At 39.5% G+C, this 18485-nt stretch overlaps 1 protein-coding gene across 3 annotated transcripts in view; it reads right to left on the bottom strand.

Annotated features, from left to right (window-relative positions):
• Positions 1-2880: 2880 nt before the first annotated feature.
• Positions 2881-18485, bottom strand: part of LOC117302516 — a 28080-nt gene continuing 12475 nt past the window's right edge. Inside the window, exons 8-17 of one of the 3 annotated variants that reach the window (XM_033786483.1) lie at positions 18211-18357; positions 15023-15787; positions 14521-14651; positions 12274-12378; positions 10800-10902; positions 9816-9938; positions 7779-7891; positions 6778-6909; positions 5371-5541; positions 2881-3147 (exon numbers count right to left, since the gene is read on the bottom strand). In XM_033786483.1, the coding sequence (XP_033642374.1) occupies positions 3007-3147; positions 5371-5541; positions 6778-6909; positions 7779-7891; positions 9816-9938; positions 10800-10902; positions 12274-12378; positions 14521-14651; positions 15023-15787; positions 18211-18357 (1931 nt within the window). In that variant the 3' untranslated portion in view covers positions 2881-3006. The remainder of the gene's footprint in view (positions 3148-5370; positions 5542-6777; positions 6910-7778; positions 7892-9815; positions 9939-10799; positions 10903-12273; positions 12379-14520; positions 14652-15022; positions 15788-18210; positions 18358-18485) is intronic. The other 2 variants (XM_033786484.1, XM_033786485.1) reach the window with 2 other exon arrangements.

The raw sequence follows: 18485 nt of genomic DNA, 5'->3' as shown, positions 1-18485 counted from the left end.
AACCAAATTTCCATTTATTGCTAACATTGCCTGTTACTAAAATTCATCTGTTGCTTGCTTATCCTGCAAATCACATGGAATTTTGGTTGGTAATCCTGTTTTTATCAAGGAAGAAATTTCATGCTAAGCAAGTTTTTGTGCTAACAGGCTTTATGAAATTGGACCAGGTTTAGCGAGGTGGTGCGGGTACCAATGGCTGTCTGAACTTATTGAGGTCAGCAATCTCAAACGGACACCTTGCAAATTACAAAAGTCACCAGCAGGTGAACTGTTGAGATTCACATACTCTAACCGTTTTCTTACCAACAGAGAGGGGGGGGAGGGGGGACTTCAGATTTTCATTTTTTTTTTTTACAGGTATCTTGCTTTCATTTCCATAGTAGACAGTAGACTTTCGGATAAAAAGTACCCCATTTCGTTCTGGGTTCATTTCCAAAATATGACCTTACCTTCAAATCTTAAAAATGTATCACTCTTTAATAAAAACACATTTTGTTGTATGAGACACAATCACACATTGTTTTCATAGATTCAATTGCCCTAAATAATTTAACTACACATTTTGTAAATTTAAGATAACTTATTGCCAGAGAATAAAAAAATTCAGCACATTATGTAAATAGCACAGCGATTATTAAAAACAGTCAGTTTTTATGAGTACATGTAGCACACAAAAACATAAATAAGGTACAGTTTTTAAGAGGGTGCCAGAGATGCAATTTATTTTCTTACGGTGTACTTTTAGTAAAGTAATTGTCAGGCCTGGGCCCAACTTCATAGCGCTGCTTAGCGGCCAATTTTGTGCTAACTGTGCAATTTCTATTTCATAGCGCTGCTGACCATAAGCACAAAAAAAAAAGGCATGCTAACCTTGCGGCGCTTACTGCACGAAAATAAATGATGTCACAATGCAAATCCACGGTAAACACGCAATATGGCCGCCCATTTTTTCTGCTAACCTGTGAAATACGCTAAGGCTTAAGCAAATTTTTCTGCTACAGTAAGCACGCAAATTTGCTTACCGTTAAGCAGCGCTATGAAATTCGGCCCTGGTACTTCACACGGGGGTTTGGTGGCGATTGCCTCAATGCCCCCTTGGTGCTGCAGTAGAAGTTTACAATTTTCTCTTAGGGTGCCCTTTAACAAGGAGAAATTGTCTTAGTGCCCTTGCCCTTATTAAAAACAAAGCATTCAGGCTTGAAGCGGTTATGTCCACGGGACAGAATAATCCTGCATTTGAACACACAGTCTAAAAAACATTTCTCTCATTGAACATTTTTGAATGGCTCTCTATAAAACCACATGCCTGCGAAAAGAACTGTTTCTCAAAATGTTTACACTCCATCAACAGCTGCAGTGCTTCTTAACAAGTGTTTTTGTGGTCATTATTTTTTTAGGTAATACCCTTTCTTTAAACATAACATAAGTGAACCCATGAAAGCCCTGGTCTTGTGATCCCAAAATTATAACAAATTAATACCGGTGAGCTGAACTTTTACACAACACAGTAAAAGTGCAGCTAAAATACAACCCCGTCTTGATACTCGAGACTGTAAACCAATATTTTGAGACCAACAACCTCCCAAGTAGGGGAGTAGAAGTGAAGGTAGATTTGTTGACAGTTGAAATGACCTGTGGTCAGTTGTCCATGGTCAGTCAGCAGAACGTTTCAGATAATGGACAATGTATGGACCATGTGAACTTTGTTTACAATAAGTGTGACCTTGTACATTCTTCGAGTATTCTGGCAGGCAAGATACTGCACTGGTCCTATGGGAAAGTTGACATTTTGTGTCATAATTTCCGCATAAAGTTACGAAAGTAAAAGCTAGACAAGTTTTGGAATGTGCCCCCTTTCATCATATCAAAAGTTGATAAGAATTAGACAGTGCAATCTCCATAAAATATAAGATTTGATGTTTTCTTCCATTGAACTGTTTACAAATCGTGCCTGCAGGAAGTCCAGGCTCTGTGGCTCTTTTGTAAACATGTTATTTCACAGGTCACATCGTCGCTGTGAAATATCTGTGGTTTAAGGGCACCGGACACCGACACAAGTATTCTAACTTGGTGTAACCATGGAGAAAGAAATTTCTTCCTCCATGGTGTAACCAAACATATGTATACAATAACGAACCTTTGAACATTAATTTTGACTCAATCGGTCATCGAAGTTGCAAGAGAATAATGAAAGAAAAAACACCTAGATGCTAGAATAAAAGGCTTCAAGCCTGAAGTCTTTTAATTTTTGAGTGAGAAATTACCTCTTTCTCAAATACTACGATACATGTACTTAAGAGGGAGCAATGTTTTGAGCTCAATTGGTTGTCGAAGTTGCATGTTAATAATGAAAGAAAAACACACCCTTGTGAATCGTTGTTGCTTTCAGATACTTGATTTTGAGACCTCAAAATCTAATTCTGAGGTCTCAAAATCAATTTTGTGGAAAATTACTTCTATCTCGAAAACTATGGCGCTTTAGAGGGTGCCGTTTCTCACAATGTTTTATACCATCAACATCCCCCCACTACTCATCACCAAGTGAGGTTTTGTGCTAATAATTATTTTGAGTAATTACCAATAGTGTCCACTGCCTTTAAAGCCATTGGACACTTTCGGTAAACAATATTGTCCAAGTCCCACACTTCGTGTATCACAACTTATATATAAAATAACAAACCTGTGAAAATTTAGGCTCAATCGATCATCGGAGTCGGGAGAAAAAAACGGGTAAACCCACCCTTGGTTTCCGCACGTTTCGCCGTGTCATGACATGTGTTTAAAATAAATCCGTAATTTTCGCTGTCGAGAATTGATATTGTTTTAATGTAAAGCATTTCATGGAATAATATTTCAAGAGAAGTCTTTCACCATTACCTTCTGTAAACCCTGTAAATTATTTGTAAATCTGTGAATTTTTTTTTTTTTCTGTTCCGAAAGTGTCCAATGGCATTAAGCCCCAAACCATTTATAAGAACATCTTACCATAGTTGGAAATGAGGTTGATTACGTGAAGGGAGATGCAAAGTCGAGATCTTCCGGCGAGGATTCTAACTGGCGACGTCTTAACAGACGGCGTTCACACTTTGGGCAAGGAGCCGTGTCCACTTTGCAGGCCTTGTGGAAAACAGTCTTGCATGTTTCGCACTGAAATTATATGAAGAAGGAGGAAATTATGGATCTACATGTATCTACCTCTATTTTTTATTTTATTTATTTTTTATTTTATGCAATTCGCCAGACACAAAAGGCCTGAAGGCCACTTCAAGGTGTGGGCTACAATTTGTTGTTCTTCCAGGGGCTGTTGCCGCCTACTCCTAGGGCTGAAACAGGGTTACCCCCTTTGCAGTCCATATAAATGTCGGCTTGGGTATCATCAATCAGAAGCTTTATGTAGCAAGTGTCACGACCGGAATTCGAACCCACACTCTGCTGATCGAACATCATAGCTTGAATTCGGTGCTCTTAACTGCTAGCCATGACACACCACAACAAAAAGAGAAGGTTTGGTGGCAAGAAAGCATGGCACTCTCATGGCAAAACAGCCCAACTCAAAAATTTTTTTTTACACCAAATAATCTCTTGGTAAGTTAAGGCGCTTTTCCCATTTCAAAGGCAAACTATGCATGGATGTGAATATAAAATGCCCCAAATCGCCTCTTTTTATGGCAAACAGCTCATCTCTTTACTTCCTTTTCTCAGTGTCATTTTTCGAGTTGGGCTGTTATGCCATGAAAAGGCCCCTTGACCCTCTCCAAAATTGAATTGTAAAAATGCACAAAAATGAATGTTTCAATACATCGAACCAAGCGAACCAAATAACTTTTTTTTTTAATTGATAAACATTCCTCTTATCTGCCTGTTCTGGTTTTGATACAGGATTGGTAGAGCTGACAATTAAGTCACAGTGTCCATGATTTGTGTGATCAACCATACGCATGAAATAGAAAAACTGCAACGTTTTTTGGCGCACTCCAAACAAAACCGCAAATTTTCAGCATGAGAACAAAAGTGAGATGTTGCACTTGTTTAAAATACAGTTTTCTTGAATATGACTTCATTTTAGAGAGGAATATTTCACATAAAAAATGGTTCTCGTATGAACTTCATAATCAGTAAGCTTTCAGACTTAAATAAAAAAAAAAAATTTTTTTTTGTATTCTGACCATTTCTAAATAATACCTCCTAGTGGAAAATCTAGTGGAAAATGTAATTTTCCTCGAAGTTGACTTAATCAGAACTTTCGTTTCATTTATTTTGGTTGTGAAGCTAAGGACTCTCAGGAAAGCAAACTTAATCAATGTACTAGCTAAGAACCCCATGGAGAGAATACGAGAAAGGAAGTTTCAGTTTTAGATGTGGGAGGAAAACCCCAGGGATTTAATATACCAGGAAAACCCACCCTCCAATCTAAATATGTGCACCAATGGGATTTGAACCAGGGCCCTAGAGGTGGAAGGCAGGGAAAGATACCACTAAGCTAACCCAACCACCCTCACTATAAAAAGAAGTCTGTCGAAATTGAAAAATCTCTCATGCCATTAGTGGGGTCTCGTGGCCAAGTGGATAACAGCACTGAACTCAAGCTCTGGTGTTTCTGTTAAGCAGGGTGTGGGTTTGAATCCCGGTCGTGACACTTTGTATACCCATGCCTACACCCTTATGGACTGTGAAGGGGGTTACCCTGTTTCAGCTCCAGGAGTAGGTGGCTCCTAGTGGATGATACCCATGCCTACATCCTTATGGACTGTGAAGGGGGTTACCCTGTTTCAGCCCCAGGAGTAGGTGGCTCCTAGTGGATGATACCCATGCCTACATCCTTATGGACTGTGAAGGGGGTTACCCTGTTTCAGCTCCAGGAGTAGGTGGCTCCTAGTGGATGATACCCATGCCTACATCCTTGGGACTGTGAAGGGGGTAACCCTGTTTCAGCCCTAGGAGTAGGTGGCTCCTAGTGGATGATACCCATGCCTACATCCTTATGGACTGTGAAGGGGGTTACCCTGTTTCAGCCCCAGGAGTAGGTGACTCCTAGTGGATGATACCCATGCCTACACCCTTATGGACTGTGAAGGGAGTAAGAGTCCCTGAGCGTGACACTTAACTATAATTGCTTCTATCCACCCAGAGGTCAAATGGGTACCTGTGAGGGCAGAGATGGTTCTTTTGATTGATTTAGCTTAGTGCACTACATATTTGGCAACACTAGGCTGTATAATCCCCAGGGAGTTGAGATGGTTTAAGGAATGAATTATATGGCCCAGTGACCAGAGGTAAAAATGTTGGAAGCGCTTGGAGACGTCCTTCGGGTGTATAAAGAGCTATATAAGAACCAATTCTTATTACTCATACTATCTCAGTTGAACTCACCCTAATCGTCAGATCGGTATCAAACGGATAAATGATCTTGGGGCTTTCACATATGAGGCAAATGAAGCCCTTTTGGCTGCAGAGTCCACACTGTTGGACGTGTTTCGCGGCAAACACGATCACCTTCCTCAAGAAGTGAAGCAAGACTCCAGATTGCACTTGTAAGAAGTCCTGTCCAAACCAAACATTAGAAAACAAGTCATTACTAAGAATTAAACCTGAGACCATGACTTCTTTTTTAAAGGCACTGGGGTGGATTTCACAAAGGTAGTCCTAACTTAGGACTAGTCCTAGGCAATGCTAAGAGATAGGACCAGTCCTAAGTTAGGATGAGTTACTGGTCCTAACTTAGGACCAGTCCTATCTCTTAGTATTGCCTAAGACTAGTCCTAAGTTAGGACTACCTTTGTGAAATCCACCCCTGGACACCTTTGGTAATTGTCAAAAACCAGTAATCTCACTTGGTGTATCCCATATACGCATAAAATAACTGTGAAACCTGTGAAAACTTAAAAACACAATTGGTCGTCGACGTTGCAAGATAATAATGGAAGAAAAGACACCCATGTCGAACAAGTTGCGTGCTTTCAGATGCTTGAATTCGAAAACACCCTTGTTGCACAACTTTATGTGCTTTCAGATGCATAATAAAAGGGTTCAGGCCTGAGTTTGTTAATATTTGAGTGAGAAATTACCTCTTTCTCAAAAACTATGTGACTTCAGAGGGAGTCATTTCTCACAATGTTTTGTACTATCAACAGCTCTCCATTACTCGATAACAAGTAAGTTTTTATGCAAACAATTAGGGGCCTTAAAAAGACAAAGGAAAGGCCTTTTGTAATAATCACCAGAAAACCCCAATAAGTAACAAACACCCCCCTGTGTATCCCACCCACACCCTATCCTTGTACGCCCCCAATCTATTACCTGAACCATGTGTAGATGGACATGATCTAACATGTACCCCTTCTATCTACAACTCAAACCCTGGTCTGCATCTCCTTAGCACCCTAAACAATCACCCCTGTGGACCCCACCCACATCCTATCCTTGTACGCACCACCTGCACCGTGTATAGATGGACTTGGTCTAACATGCACCCATTCCCTTTGCGACTAAAACCCTGGTCTGCATCTCCTTAGCACCCTATGATATAATAAACACCCCCAATCTATTACCTGCACCGTGTATAGATGGACTTGGTCTAACATGCACCCATTCCCTTTCGACTAAAACCCTGGTCTGCATCTCCTTAGCACCCTATGATGTAACAAACACCCCCAATCTATTACCTGCACCGTGTATAGATGGACATGGTCTAACATGCACCCATTCCCTTTGCGACTAAAACCCTGGTCTGCATCTCCTTAGCACCCTATGATATAACAAACACCCCCAATCTATTACCTGCACCGTGTATAGATGGACATGGTCTAACATGTACTCTCTAGGCCAGATCTTCTTGCGTAGTTCTTCAGCCACAGACTTCTTACATGTAAACAAGTATGCCTTGAGGTACTTCAGCTGCGACCGTACCGTCTGAAAACAAAAATAAGATGAGTAAGTCAAAAGAGTTAAAGGCATTGTACACCTTCGGCATTGTCATCATCATCATGTCGGTTTTAAGGCCCCTGTCCAGTCTATTCTGGGTTGGCCTGCTTTCAAGTAAAATGGGAGCAGTACTAATATTCCCTTTCCAAAAGTGAACCTCCAACATACATGTACGAAACCTCTACGTCTAGAACAACGAATGACATACTAACATGTTTTAAAGACACTGGACACTATTGGTAATTACCAAAGACCAGTCTTCTCACTTTGTGTATCCCAACATATGCATAAAATAACAAACCTGTGAAAATCTTCGACTCAATTGGTCATCGAAGTTGCAAGAGAATAAGGAAAGAAAAAACACCCTCGTTGCACACACTGGTGTGCTTCATGTATTACATGTATTACAGATGCCAAATAAAAGACTTCAGGCTTGAAGTCTTTTATTATTGAGTGAGAAATTACCACTTTCTCAAAAACTACATTATTTCAGAGGGAGCCGTTTCTCACAATGTTTTGATACTATCAACAGGTCTCCTTTACTCGTTACCTATTCAGGTTTTATGCTAAAAATTACTTTGAGTGCTTACTAATAGTGTCCACTGCCTTTAAGGCAAGCGAGGGAACAATAACAGTAAAATTAGTACAGTCTTATAAAGCACACAAGGTACCCGAGCGCTTTAAAAAACCCAAAAAATTTTCATTTTGAAACATGAAAAATTAGACCGATTTATACCCAAATCTCTTCTCAAGACTTATCTTGTTGTGTCTATTTACTTTCTTTCATTGCGTTTTTTGGTTTTACAAGTCTTACATATTATATCAAATGTTTCCCTTGGCAATGACAACCTCCTCACCATGATGTTGTTGAGCTCAGACGATGCCTTGTACAACGACGGATTGCATTCGTTGACGTCTATCAGAGGCATCGCTTCGATCTGCTGTAGAAATGACTTGGTGTGGACGGCAACTATCAAGAAAATAAGATGAGCAAGTCAGAGCAAATCTTGTGGCATTGCATGGTGAGGTATCAATATATATTTGGTTTGCGGTAACACCATGTGTGTATTACTTGCCAGGTAGAGTTGACGATGACTAGAGCAAGCTAGTCGGAACGTTAAGACCAATTTAAGAACCGACTCCGCGGTTGTACAGTTAATCACTATCCTTTAAGCTAAAGTAGTAGTCCCAGCCTATTTTCTATACCATCCGCCCGGGTATTAGGACAGTTCTTTTCAGAATTGAGAAGTCTCCCGAACCCCCGAACATCTACTCAGCGGTAGTAGAATATAGTAGACAGTTCTCTAAGAACAAACTCTACCTGGTAAGTAGATACACCATGTACCGCAAACCAAATATATATTAATCTCTTTGTGGGTTCAAATCCCACCTTAGTAATACGCATAATAACTTGTTCACAGGACTCAAGAACTAGGTCCGAGTATACAGTGCTTTAGATACACATGAACATGTAAATCGGTGAAGAGGATAAAACCAATTATTAACCTCTATAATGTAACTATCACACTCATTATCTTAAGCCATTATGGATCTGGATTTCCATTGACCATTCCAATAATAATACTACTAATAACAATAATGGTGTCATTTTATATAGCGCTCATATCCGTCACTCAGTGACGCTCAGGGTGCTTCAACACTCAGTATATACCAGCAAGGTATTGTGGAGCAACCTTTTTGAAGTCTTGAGGCCAATTCCCTAACGTAGCACCATGTAAAGGTTTACAAGGTGCTGTGAACCATTAGTTCTCTGGGTTCTGTCAAAGTGTATTCCACAACACACAGTACCAACAGCTTTACATCCTATCCGAAGGATGCAGCAATAATGGTGGAGTGCCTTGCAGGATTTGGGGCTCTTTTTGTAAACACAAAACACAATGTCCACAGATTTACATTAAACTTACACGATTTGAAGATAATGATGGTATGAGGCTTCCCTCAAAATATTACTTGCTAAAATACTATAGTTTTTGAGCAATGAGTAAAACAATGTCATGAAAATATGTTTTTTTAAATGCTAAAATAATTTTGGTCTCATGATCACCGAGACAAAAATTCTTTTCATGACATTGTTTGACTCATTTCTCAAAAAACACAGCACCTCAGCAAGTAATATTTTCAGGGAAGCTTTCTACTATCATTATCTTCAAACTGTGTGAGTTTAATGTAAATCTGTGGACATTGTGTTTTTTGTCCTACAAAAAGTACATTAAGAACACAAGTGCAACAACCAGGACTCAAACCCACACCCTGCAGAACAGAGAAACACAGAGCTTGAGTTCGGTGCTCTTAACTACTCGGCCACGACACGCGAAAAAAAGTGTGGTCAGGTTTGATAAAATCCTACAAAACACCCCTCTTTTACACTATAGGACATAGCTTCCACCTTTATTTTCCTTGTTCATCTTTCTTGATGGGTCTGGAGTTAAGCCCAGTTCAAACTTCCTGGGAATGTGAACATGAAGTGAACTTTGGTGATGCAGTAATTGGTACTCACTATTGTTTCCAATCGACTCAAGAAAATTTGCTTTGCACGAATTGAACCCTGCTTTGGGAATATCATTCATTCTAACGTATGTTCTTGTGAATTTTTTGCTTACCGTAAGCACAGAATCAGCGCTTACAGAAGCAGGGAATTCTGTGCTAACAGCAAGCGTATTTCACAGGTTAGGGGCGAATTTTGGCTTCTGCGCGTGCGTACTCCACATTACTAGGCATTCTACGCTTACAAGGCTAGCGCAGAAATTCAGCGCTTGCACGCACATGTAAGCGGGGAATCAGGACCGTAAGCGTAGAATTCGGTGGTAAGCAGAGCCATGAAATTGGGCCCTGGTAGTTCTGTTTTTGTATATTTATTGTATTTTTGGTTGTACCTTTGTGTTTCCTGAAGTCCCAGTTGTAGAGGATCCGAGCTGGAATGATGGCTTCATCGTCTTGATGACATTCATAGCAATAATAGCACCCATCGTAGTTACACACTCTAGCTTTGCCATAAACTATAAACAGATCACAGTCACATAAATCACTTGATTAACAGTTATTCATAAATACCCCCCGACAGTTTCTCTACTCCTATTGGTGGAGAGCGTGTCGCGTGGGGGGTGTTTAAACGGTTGATAATGACCAGTGATTATAACCGGCTGGCTTCCGCGTGTCAGGCGCGCAAGATTATCACGCGGAACGCAATTCATAGCTATTGGTAACAGCGCGTAATCTACTTCCAAGCGCGCGCGTAATCTATTTCAAAGCGCGCGCGCGTACACACAACCCATGCGCAACAGACTCTTCACAAAGTTTTTGAAAAAATATATTTCAAACCGCGAATTTTCAACTGTCAAAGTGTATGTAATTGTATTTTTTTAAGCGTTTTTTAACAAAAGGGCATTTGGTCGTTGCCGTGCGCTACCCTGCCGGCTTTAAACAGCCTTTTATTCCCTTATTCAATCATAGTTACAATCTAGCTTTGCCATAAACTACAACAAAATTTACTTTGTAGTCCATAGAAAGAGTCCCAACCTTTTTGGGGATTCCAGACGGCCCTCTGTTGCCTCTGTGTAAGGCCTGGTCACAGTTTCAAATAGCCACAAAGTAACTTGCTCCAAACAATTGTTCAGCAACTTTTCCGCTTTTAAGCAGCTCTTTGAATTTTTTTTACAGGGCATAACTTTACAAACCGAGTGGGCACCATTTGCACAAATGTAAACTTTACTGAATTGAAGCTGGTCCCTTGTTTCTGTTAAGCAAGATTTTTCAGTGCTTAGCAAGTTTTATATGCTTACAGGCTTTATGAATTTAAGTAAGTTCTGAGCTTCCACAAACTCATTGAACTGAAAGTAAAATGTCCGTTGATTACTCACTGATTCCCACAGGTCTTGAGCATCCTTTACATTGGTAGTTCTGACGATCGAGACCTTTCTCTCGACCGATCTCCGTAACCATGGCAAGAAGAGACTGCGTTCGCTGTTTATAGGGGTAGCCAAAATATGATCAATACTAACACAAAACAGTCATCATCAACAAGTTTGTTTTAGTTTTTGGTTTTTACACCAGAAAGTTTGTATTTTGAAGAAGTAACAACATGTTGCGTTTCCAAGCCATTCATTTAGATTTGGGCACCATCAGAGCCATCATAAAGGGCATATAAAGGCTATTTATAGGGATTCAAAAACATTGTCATGATTCCGAGCAGGGCCAATGTCAATGCCCTGCTTGCCATAAAACAAATCATACACTATAATGCTTAGCATATCTCTTATAGGTAAGCAAGAAATTGTTGCTTGCCGTGTGTTGTGTGCGAGTGTACTTTATGGTATTCTTTGCTTACACAGCTCACACAGTGATTATAACAGAATTTCGCGCTAAGCAGAAGCACGCAATCTGCATCCAGAGCCCAATTCCAAAAGGCGATTAAGCAGAAGTTGTGCTTAGCAATTTAGTTTGCTTATCAGCATTTGTCTGTGCTGAGCATTTTTTTTCTCAACAGATGTATGAAATTGTTTTCTAGCTCAAATTTGGAGTCCAATAAAGGAATTCTGAGAAAAAAAAAAAATATAAAAAAAAAGTGAGTGAATATAAATGCTGCTCAATGAAACAAAATAAGGAGATGAAAATAAAACTTCTGGTTAACGAAAACAAAGTATGGCAAAAATAATGCTAAAAAGTGGGCATCAGGTTTGGCACAAGAGTATAAGCAAAACAATAAATAAAAACCCACTGAAACCAAAACCCGTGCAAAGGAATGCAACGCAAAATGAACAAAGCTAAAGAGCAAAGTCATGGTTTCTAAAAGATAGAAAGGAAATATCTACCAAGCATTGTTTTCAAAAAGTTGTGACTAAACAAGTAGTTGTACCGGACATTATTCAAATCAACTCGCAAATATTAAGGGAAGGTTTATGTTTGGTAATTATTCTTAAAATTAATGGCAATCAAAGTACAGCAGCTTCGATAGTATACAAGTATTTTGAGAATCTTTTTACTTTGAAAGGGCACCAAGGCAGAAACCAGGGGCAGCGTGTAATTCTTGGCCTGGGTGTGCGTTCCCTTTAATGATTAAACAAATGTATATATTTTGGGGCACTTTTCATAACTTTTAAATTTTTGTGGCGGGTGGTTTTATTTATTGGCTTGTCCATTCCTGTGGTTTATTTTTTAAGAAATCTTTTTGTGCTCTTTTATTTTTCCCGCCTTATTTCTGTTCGGTGCTATTTTAGTTTGCACAGCGCATTGGCGTCCATTCATGGATGTGCTTTATAAGCATTATTTATAATTATTATCATAAAAAAAAGAAGCAGATTCCATGACTTTGCTCTAGGATGAAGGGAGACTTACAGCATCCGCATATTGTGATGTTGGTGAGGTACTTAAAGGAATTACCTCAAAGTCCGACGCGATGTCATCAAGATCAGACGATTGAGATATACGAGAGCCTTGAGCCTAGGGATTATAAGGAGGATTAGATTGCAAGAAGCTCAGAAGGGATTAGGATTAAGGGAGGAGGGATTAGGATTAAGGATTAGGACTGAGGGAGACCAGAAGTATGCATTCAGTTAAAGGGAAGGTACACGGCTTGGTAATTACTCAAAACAAATATTAACTTAAAACCTTACTTGGTAACTAGTAATGGGGAGCTGTTGATCATTGTGAGAAACGGCTCCCCCTAAAGTAGCATAGATTTTGAGAAAGAGGTAACTTCTCACTAAAATAATAAAAGACTTCTAGCCAGAAGTCTTTTATTCCTATCTGAAAGCACACAAATTCGCCCAACAAGGGTGTTTTTTTCTCTCGTCATTTTCTCGCAACTTCAATGACCAATTTAGCTCAAATTTTCACAGGCTTGTTATTTTATGCTTATGTTGGGATACACCAAGTGAGAAGACTGGTCTTTGACAGTTACCAAACGTGTACCTTCCCTTTAAAGGGTTTTGATACCTTTTGTAGATCAAGTTTTGGGCCATGACATGAATCCCTACTCACTGTGAATGAAGATGCATGTAATACCATGGAGGATTCTACTCACATGGTTATACAATTTACCTGTAAAAGTTTCAGCAAGTTTTTGACCCCAAAATATATGAAAATCACAGAGCAATGTTTTCAGGAGCGTCCCAGACCTCCGTTGTCGAGCTAAATTAATAATTTCTGTGAATTTCTCATTTCTCAAAAACTACAGCACCTAAAAAGTAATATTTTAAGGGAAGCTTTCTACTGTCAATACTTGCATCTTTAAACTGTGTAAATTTAACGTTTGTGTTTTGGTTCGAACAAATAGTACCCGAACCCTTTAAGCGGGGAGGGATTAGGACTGAAAGGAAACCCGATGTATGCATTCGCGTAATCAGGAAAAATCAAACAAATAGAAAGCTGAGAAAGCACAGGCTGTTACTACCTCAGCAAACATTTACCAAAAGCCCCAAGATTTCAGAGAAATTTACCCAATATTTAGTCACCTGGAAGTGGTATTTTGTCAAAATAAAACTTTTGTCGCCAATATATGTGTTTTGATGAGTGGAATGTGAATAAACAGTTAACTAAGGTTCTAAAAAATTAGTTCTTGGCTTATTTACAAATTAAAGAGTATAGGCCCCGACCCGAGAGGGCGCTGTTCATGACGTCAATCGTGGCGCGATATTTGAAGAGAAAATGTTGCACAGCGCTGAAAAAGACGTCGGACCGTACCACTAGGTACTATTGCTCTTGTGAGTCTGACCAGCCATGCAGACTGAACCCATCTTTAGTTGTTTTGCTGCATCCAGCAGCAATACACTTGGTCGGCATTGTCAGAAAAAATGCAAGAAATTATTTTTTTCAAAACCTAGAAACTCACGACTTGGACTTGCATGTACTTTGCACATGTGTTTACTATACGCATCAAGGCAAAGTCTGCCTCGATTGACGTCACAAAAGGGGTAGGTGGAGCCAAGCCCCCAAACAACTTTATCTATTTTTTTAAACATATACTAAACAAGTTGTTTTATTGTTACTTAACATAAACTGTTAAGTTTGTAAAAATAAAAATTATATTTCCAGGTGACTTTAACAGTCCTATTGGTCATCCATGTTCATTATATGTATTAAATGTGTAATTTCTTAGAAACTGGTTTTCTGGTGATATTTTCCATTGGGAAAAATGTACATGTAATTTCAAACTCTGGCATTCCTGATCAGCAGAGTGTGTGATTGAATCCCAGTCTTTGCACTTGTGTCCATAAAGCAAGAAGACATTTGACCATTATTGCTTCATCCTTCATTGATAACTTTGAATTTATTTATTTATTTATTTATTTCCAGGCAAACAGTACATACAAAGAATAGGCAATAAAAAATAAGACTACACAGAGAACAAGCCTGCAGATAACCAAAAAGCGAAAAATAATCACTATCTAAAGGCGATCCAGACAATAACAATGACAAAGGCACAAAAGGGCAAAAGGACAAAAAAGGCTCCTTAAATACACAATTGACCAATGGCCAGAGTCTAGTTATTTTAGGCACTGGACCAATAACCCTAAAACCCAAGGAGTTCCAAAGTCTAGACTAGCAAGACATATTTAAGGTCTTATGAAAGATATTTCTTACTCCCTCGATCGTAGGTTGCTCCGTCTTAGCCGGCAGATCTCCTGATGATGATGAAGGGTCTTGTAAGAAGGTAGCTGGTTGTGGACCTTGTAGTGTATACTGTTGCAAGATGGTGTTGTAGCTCACTGCATCTGAACATTATATATAATATATTGGATTTGAGGCATTGCATGGTGAGGTATCAATGTATATATTTGGCTTGCGGTAACACGATGTGTGTATCTACTTGCCAGGTAGAGTTTGTTCTTAGAGAACTGTCTTGCTTTACTCTACTACCGCGGACTAGCAACCCTAACAATGAGCCCTGAGCCTGCCAACCACACAACCGATCAGAGCATTGATCGACTTGCACTGGATCCACTGAACCCATATAAATAAACCCACTCTTCTCTTACCTTTTCAGTCTCCTGACGATGACTATTTTGTGGAATGTAATCTGTAAATTTTACCACTCTTTCAAAATTTGAAAAGAGTTGCTTTCAAAAGTACCAATGAAACTTACTATGTGGAACACTTTCCTCCAGACGAGAATCCACTCGACTTGGTGTTTCTGGCGACACTGGATTCTGAAACACTGAAGACCAACCACTCATCGCGCCGAGGCTGTTGCCATGGTTACGGTGATACTCCTCTTCCTTTGTATCATCCTCAGGGGTAGTAGTTGGTTTGGTTTCTTCTACAACGCCCTCTGGAGTCGTCGTCTCGCCATTGTCTCTGAGCGTACCATGAGGTTCGTCCGACGTGTCTTTGGTTTTGAAGATATCTTCATCTTCCTCCTCTCCTTTCTTGTCCGTCTCTTGAAGATCGAACGGATTCGACGACCCTTCTGGTCTAACGTCTTCTTCAACCATATCTGTTCTTTCCTCCGTAAAATGTTTGCTTTCACTTATACTCTGGTAAACTGTTTCAACTTTATCGTCAACAGTGCCAGAGGCGTTATCTAAAGTACTGTCTGACACCAGATGGATGACAATGCCATCTTCGTAACTATCTTGAACAATCCCAGGAAAGTCCCTCACTGGCGGATTCTCCCTATTTTCAATAATGGTACGGTCAGCATATGTTACGTCGATGGGTTCCCCCATTGACATGAGGGTAGATCCATCTTCTGAGGGGCTGCGAAGGAGAGTACTACTGATCTCACATTCATGAAAGCTCCCCTCGAAGGACAAGGCCCTCTGCCCTCTTGTAGTTTGTCCGTCTTTGCTCTTGGAGAGAAGGTCCTGAGATGTTCTGTCTGCTGGGTTGATCCCTAGAGGAGGACCGCCTGAATATATCAAAAGACACAAGAAGTAATAAAAATACTAATAATAATATGCTCTTTTATATAACACCCAAGCAGATCCTTGCCATTTGATTGGAGGATTGTCCGTCACGTGATAGCAAATAAAAGTACCATTGCACGCTGAGTCACTCACCGTGCTTTTTCGTTCCATCCGAAAAGTACCATTGCACGCTGCCAGCGTGCAATGGTACTTTTCGGATGGAACGAAAAAGCTGAGTAAAAACATCACTGCGTGCGCATTGTCTTCGGTAACGCAGCAAGGCATATTAGTAAAATTACTAGCATTCGTCTTCTACAATTAAAAATTGGAGGCCTTTGTTTGTTTTGAAAGTTGTATCTTTCAATCAAAATGACAAAGATCTACTTGGATGTTATATAAAACAAATAATGAATGTTTTTCATTCGTGCAATGGTGCGAATATGTTCATTCGTTGAAAGCTGGAATGTTCCATTCAACTCGGCTCCGCCTCGTTGAATAGAACATTCCATCTTTCAACTCATGAACATATTTGCACCATTGCACTCATAAACATTCATTATGTGTATAATATAGCACTTTATCAAACCCTTATTATCAAGAAGCACAGTTTTTGTCCTGCAAGGTTTGCGGTATGAGACGTATTCCTTCAAAAGCACTGTGTAATGGTTTACAAGGTGCTGTGGCGCAATATGCTGCCAATCAGACCAAACCAAGAACACCGGGCGAACCCTTTCTCGTTTTGATAAGTGCACTGGGTTATTTTACGTGGGTTACACAACACGCAGGACCAATGGCTTTACACCACATCCAAAGGATGAAGCGTCACGGTTAAGTGTCTTGCTTAATGACACGGCTGGGACTCGAACCCACACTCTGCTGATCAGAAACGCCAGAGCTTGAGTTTGGTGCTTTTATCCGCTAGGCCACAGAACGCCACAACTCCCTACATTTTTCCGTCAAAAAAGAAAATGGAGTCAAACATTAAAGTTACTAGTCTATATTAGCTCCCTAAGGTATTGGAAGTTGTCAAACTAGTTCCTGAGGCAAAGCCGAGGAACCTAGTTTGTCAACTTGCAATATCGAGGGGAGCTCTTATCGACTATAGTCACCTGAAAAGAAAAAAATTTTATATTTGTTTTACTAAACTTCATACATAATTCAGTTGTTTGGAGCAAGGCAAAATTACGACTGTGAAATAAAATGAACCATGATAAGTTTGTTCATGCGACGGATGTCGCTTTGTGCGTGCGTGTGTACAACAGTACCACGATCGTAGAGCGCATGACAAGTAGAATAGCACCCGGGGAGCAGCAGAATTATGGAATAGTCTCCCGGACACCACAAAACAAGCTCAAACAGTGAATTTATTTAAGACAAAGTTAAAAACACATTTATTTTTGCAATAGCCTTCAGTACTTTAATTTTGCTTTTGTATTTACTTCAAATCTCTATTAACTTTTGCTTCTCTTGTGTTTTCATCTCTAAGCGCATAGGGACTTCTCTGTGATTGTGATATGCGCTCTATAAAAATGGTTCAATATTATTATGATTACTTGTCATGCAAATTTACCACTTGCGTGAATACTTACGTCTGTGCTTGGTAATTAGCAAGGCACATGACGATGAATGGACCAATCGGACTCTTGGTCATGAATATGTACATATGAGGTATAGTAATTAACTTGAACACCCTGCGTACCTTAATGCTAAAGAAAACATTTGCATATAATGATGTTGCGTTAGAAGTAATACATCAGGACTTTTTTCTTTGTCCTGTACAAGTGATACACAAACTACAAAATGTATCTTCTGTAGAACCTGGTTCAAGATTTTTTTTGTTCTGAGTGACACATATAAAAGTTGTTTCTTTGTCTGCAGAAGTGATACAACTTGTTTTATTGGTCCTGTAAGACATTGATGTAGAAGTTGTTCTGTAGAAGTAAACTTGTTTAATGGTTCAGTAAAAGTAATATATTCCAAGTTGTATCTTTGTCTCACAGAATTGACACATTTTGTATTAAAGGCAGTGGACACTATTGGCAATTTCCCCAAATAATTGTTAGCAGAAAAGCTAACTTGGTAACAAGCAATGGAGAGCTGTTGATAGTTTAAAACATTGTGAGAAATAGCTCCCTCTGAAGTAACGTAGTTTTTGAGAAAGAAGTAATTTTCCAAGAATACGATTTCGAGACCTCAGAATTACGTTCCGAGGTCCCGAAGTAGAGCATCTGAAAGCACACAACTTTGTGTGATAAAGGTGTTTTTTCTTACATTATTATCTCACAACTTCGGCGACCAATTGAGTTAAAATTTTCACAGGTTTGTTATTTTGTGCATATATTGAGATACACCACGTGAGAAGACTGGTCTTTGACAATTACCAATAGTGTCCAGTGTCTTTAATGTAATTCTTTTTCCTGCTTACCTGTGACAATCTTCCTGGATGCGTTTGGATTACTGAGATTCCTTTCTCTGGGTTCGTCCCACGATCCAGCAATGATAAGAGGCGCTGCTCCCCAAACATTGAGCAGAGATGAGTTGAATGACAACTGGAAGGTGAAGTTCACCAGACCTAAAAGATGTTTAAGGTGAAAGATGTTTGGGTACTTTTTGTAACACAAAACACAATGTCCACAAATTTACATTAAACTTACAACGTTTGAAGATAATGATGGTATGAGGCTTCCCTTAAAATATTAC

Source organism: Asterias rubens, chromosome 18 (assembly GCF_902459465.1).
Source record: "Asterias rubens chromosome 18, eAstRub1.3, whole genome shotgun sequence".
In the NCBI taxonomy this organism is placed as follows: domain Eukaryota; kingdom Metazoa; phylum Echinodermata; class Asteroidea; order Forcipulatida; family Asteriidae; genus Asterias; species Asterias rubens.
The sequence above is the reverse complement of the archived record's forward strand: the minus strand, read 5'-3'. Positions and strand labels throughout refer to the sequence as shown.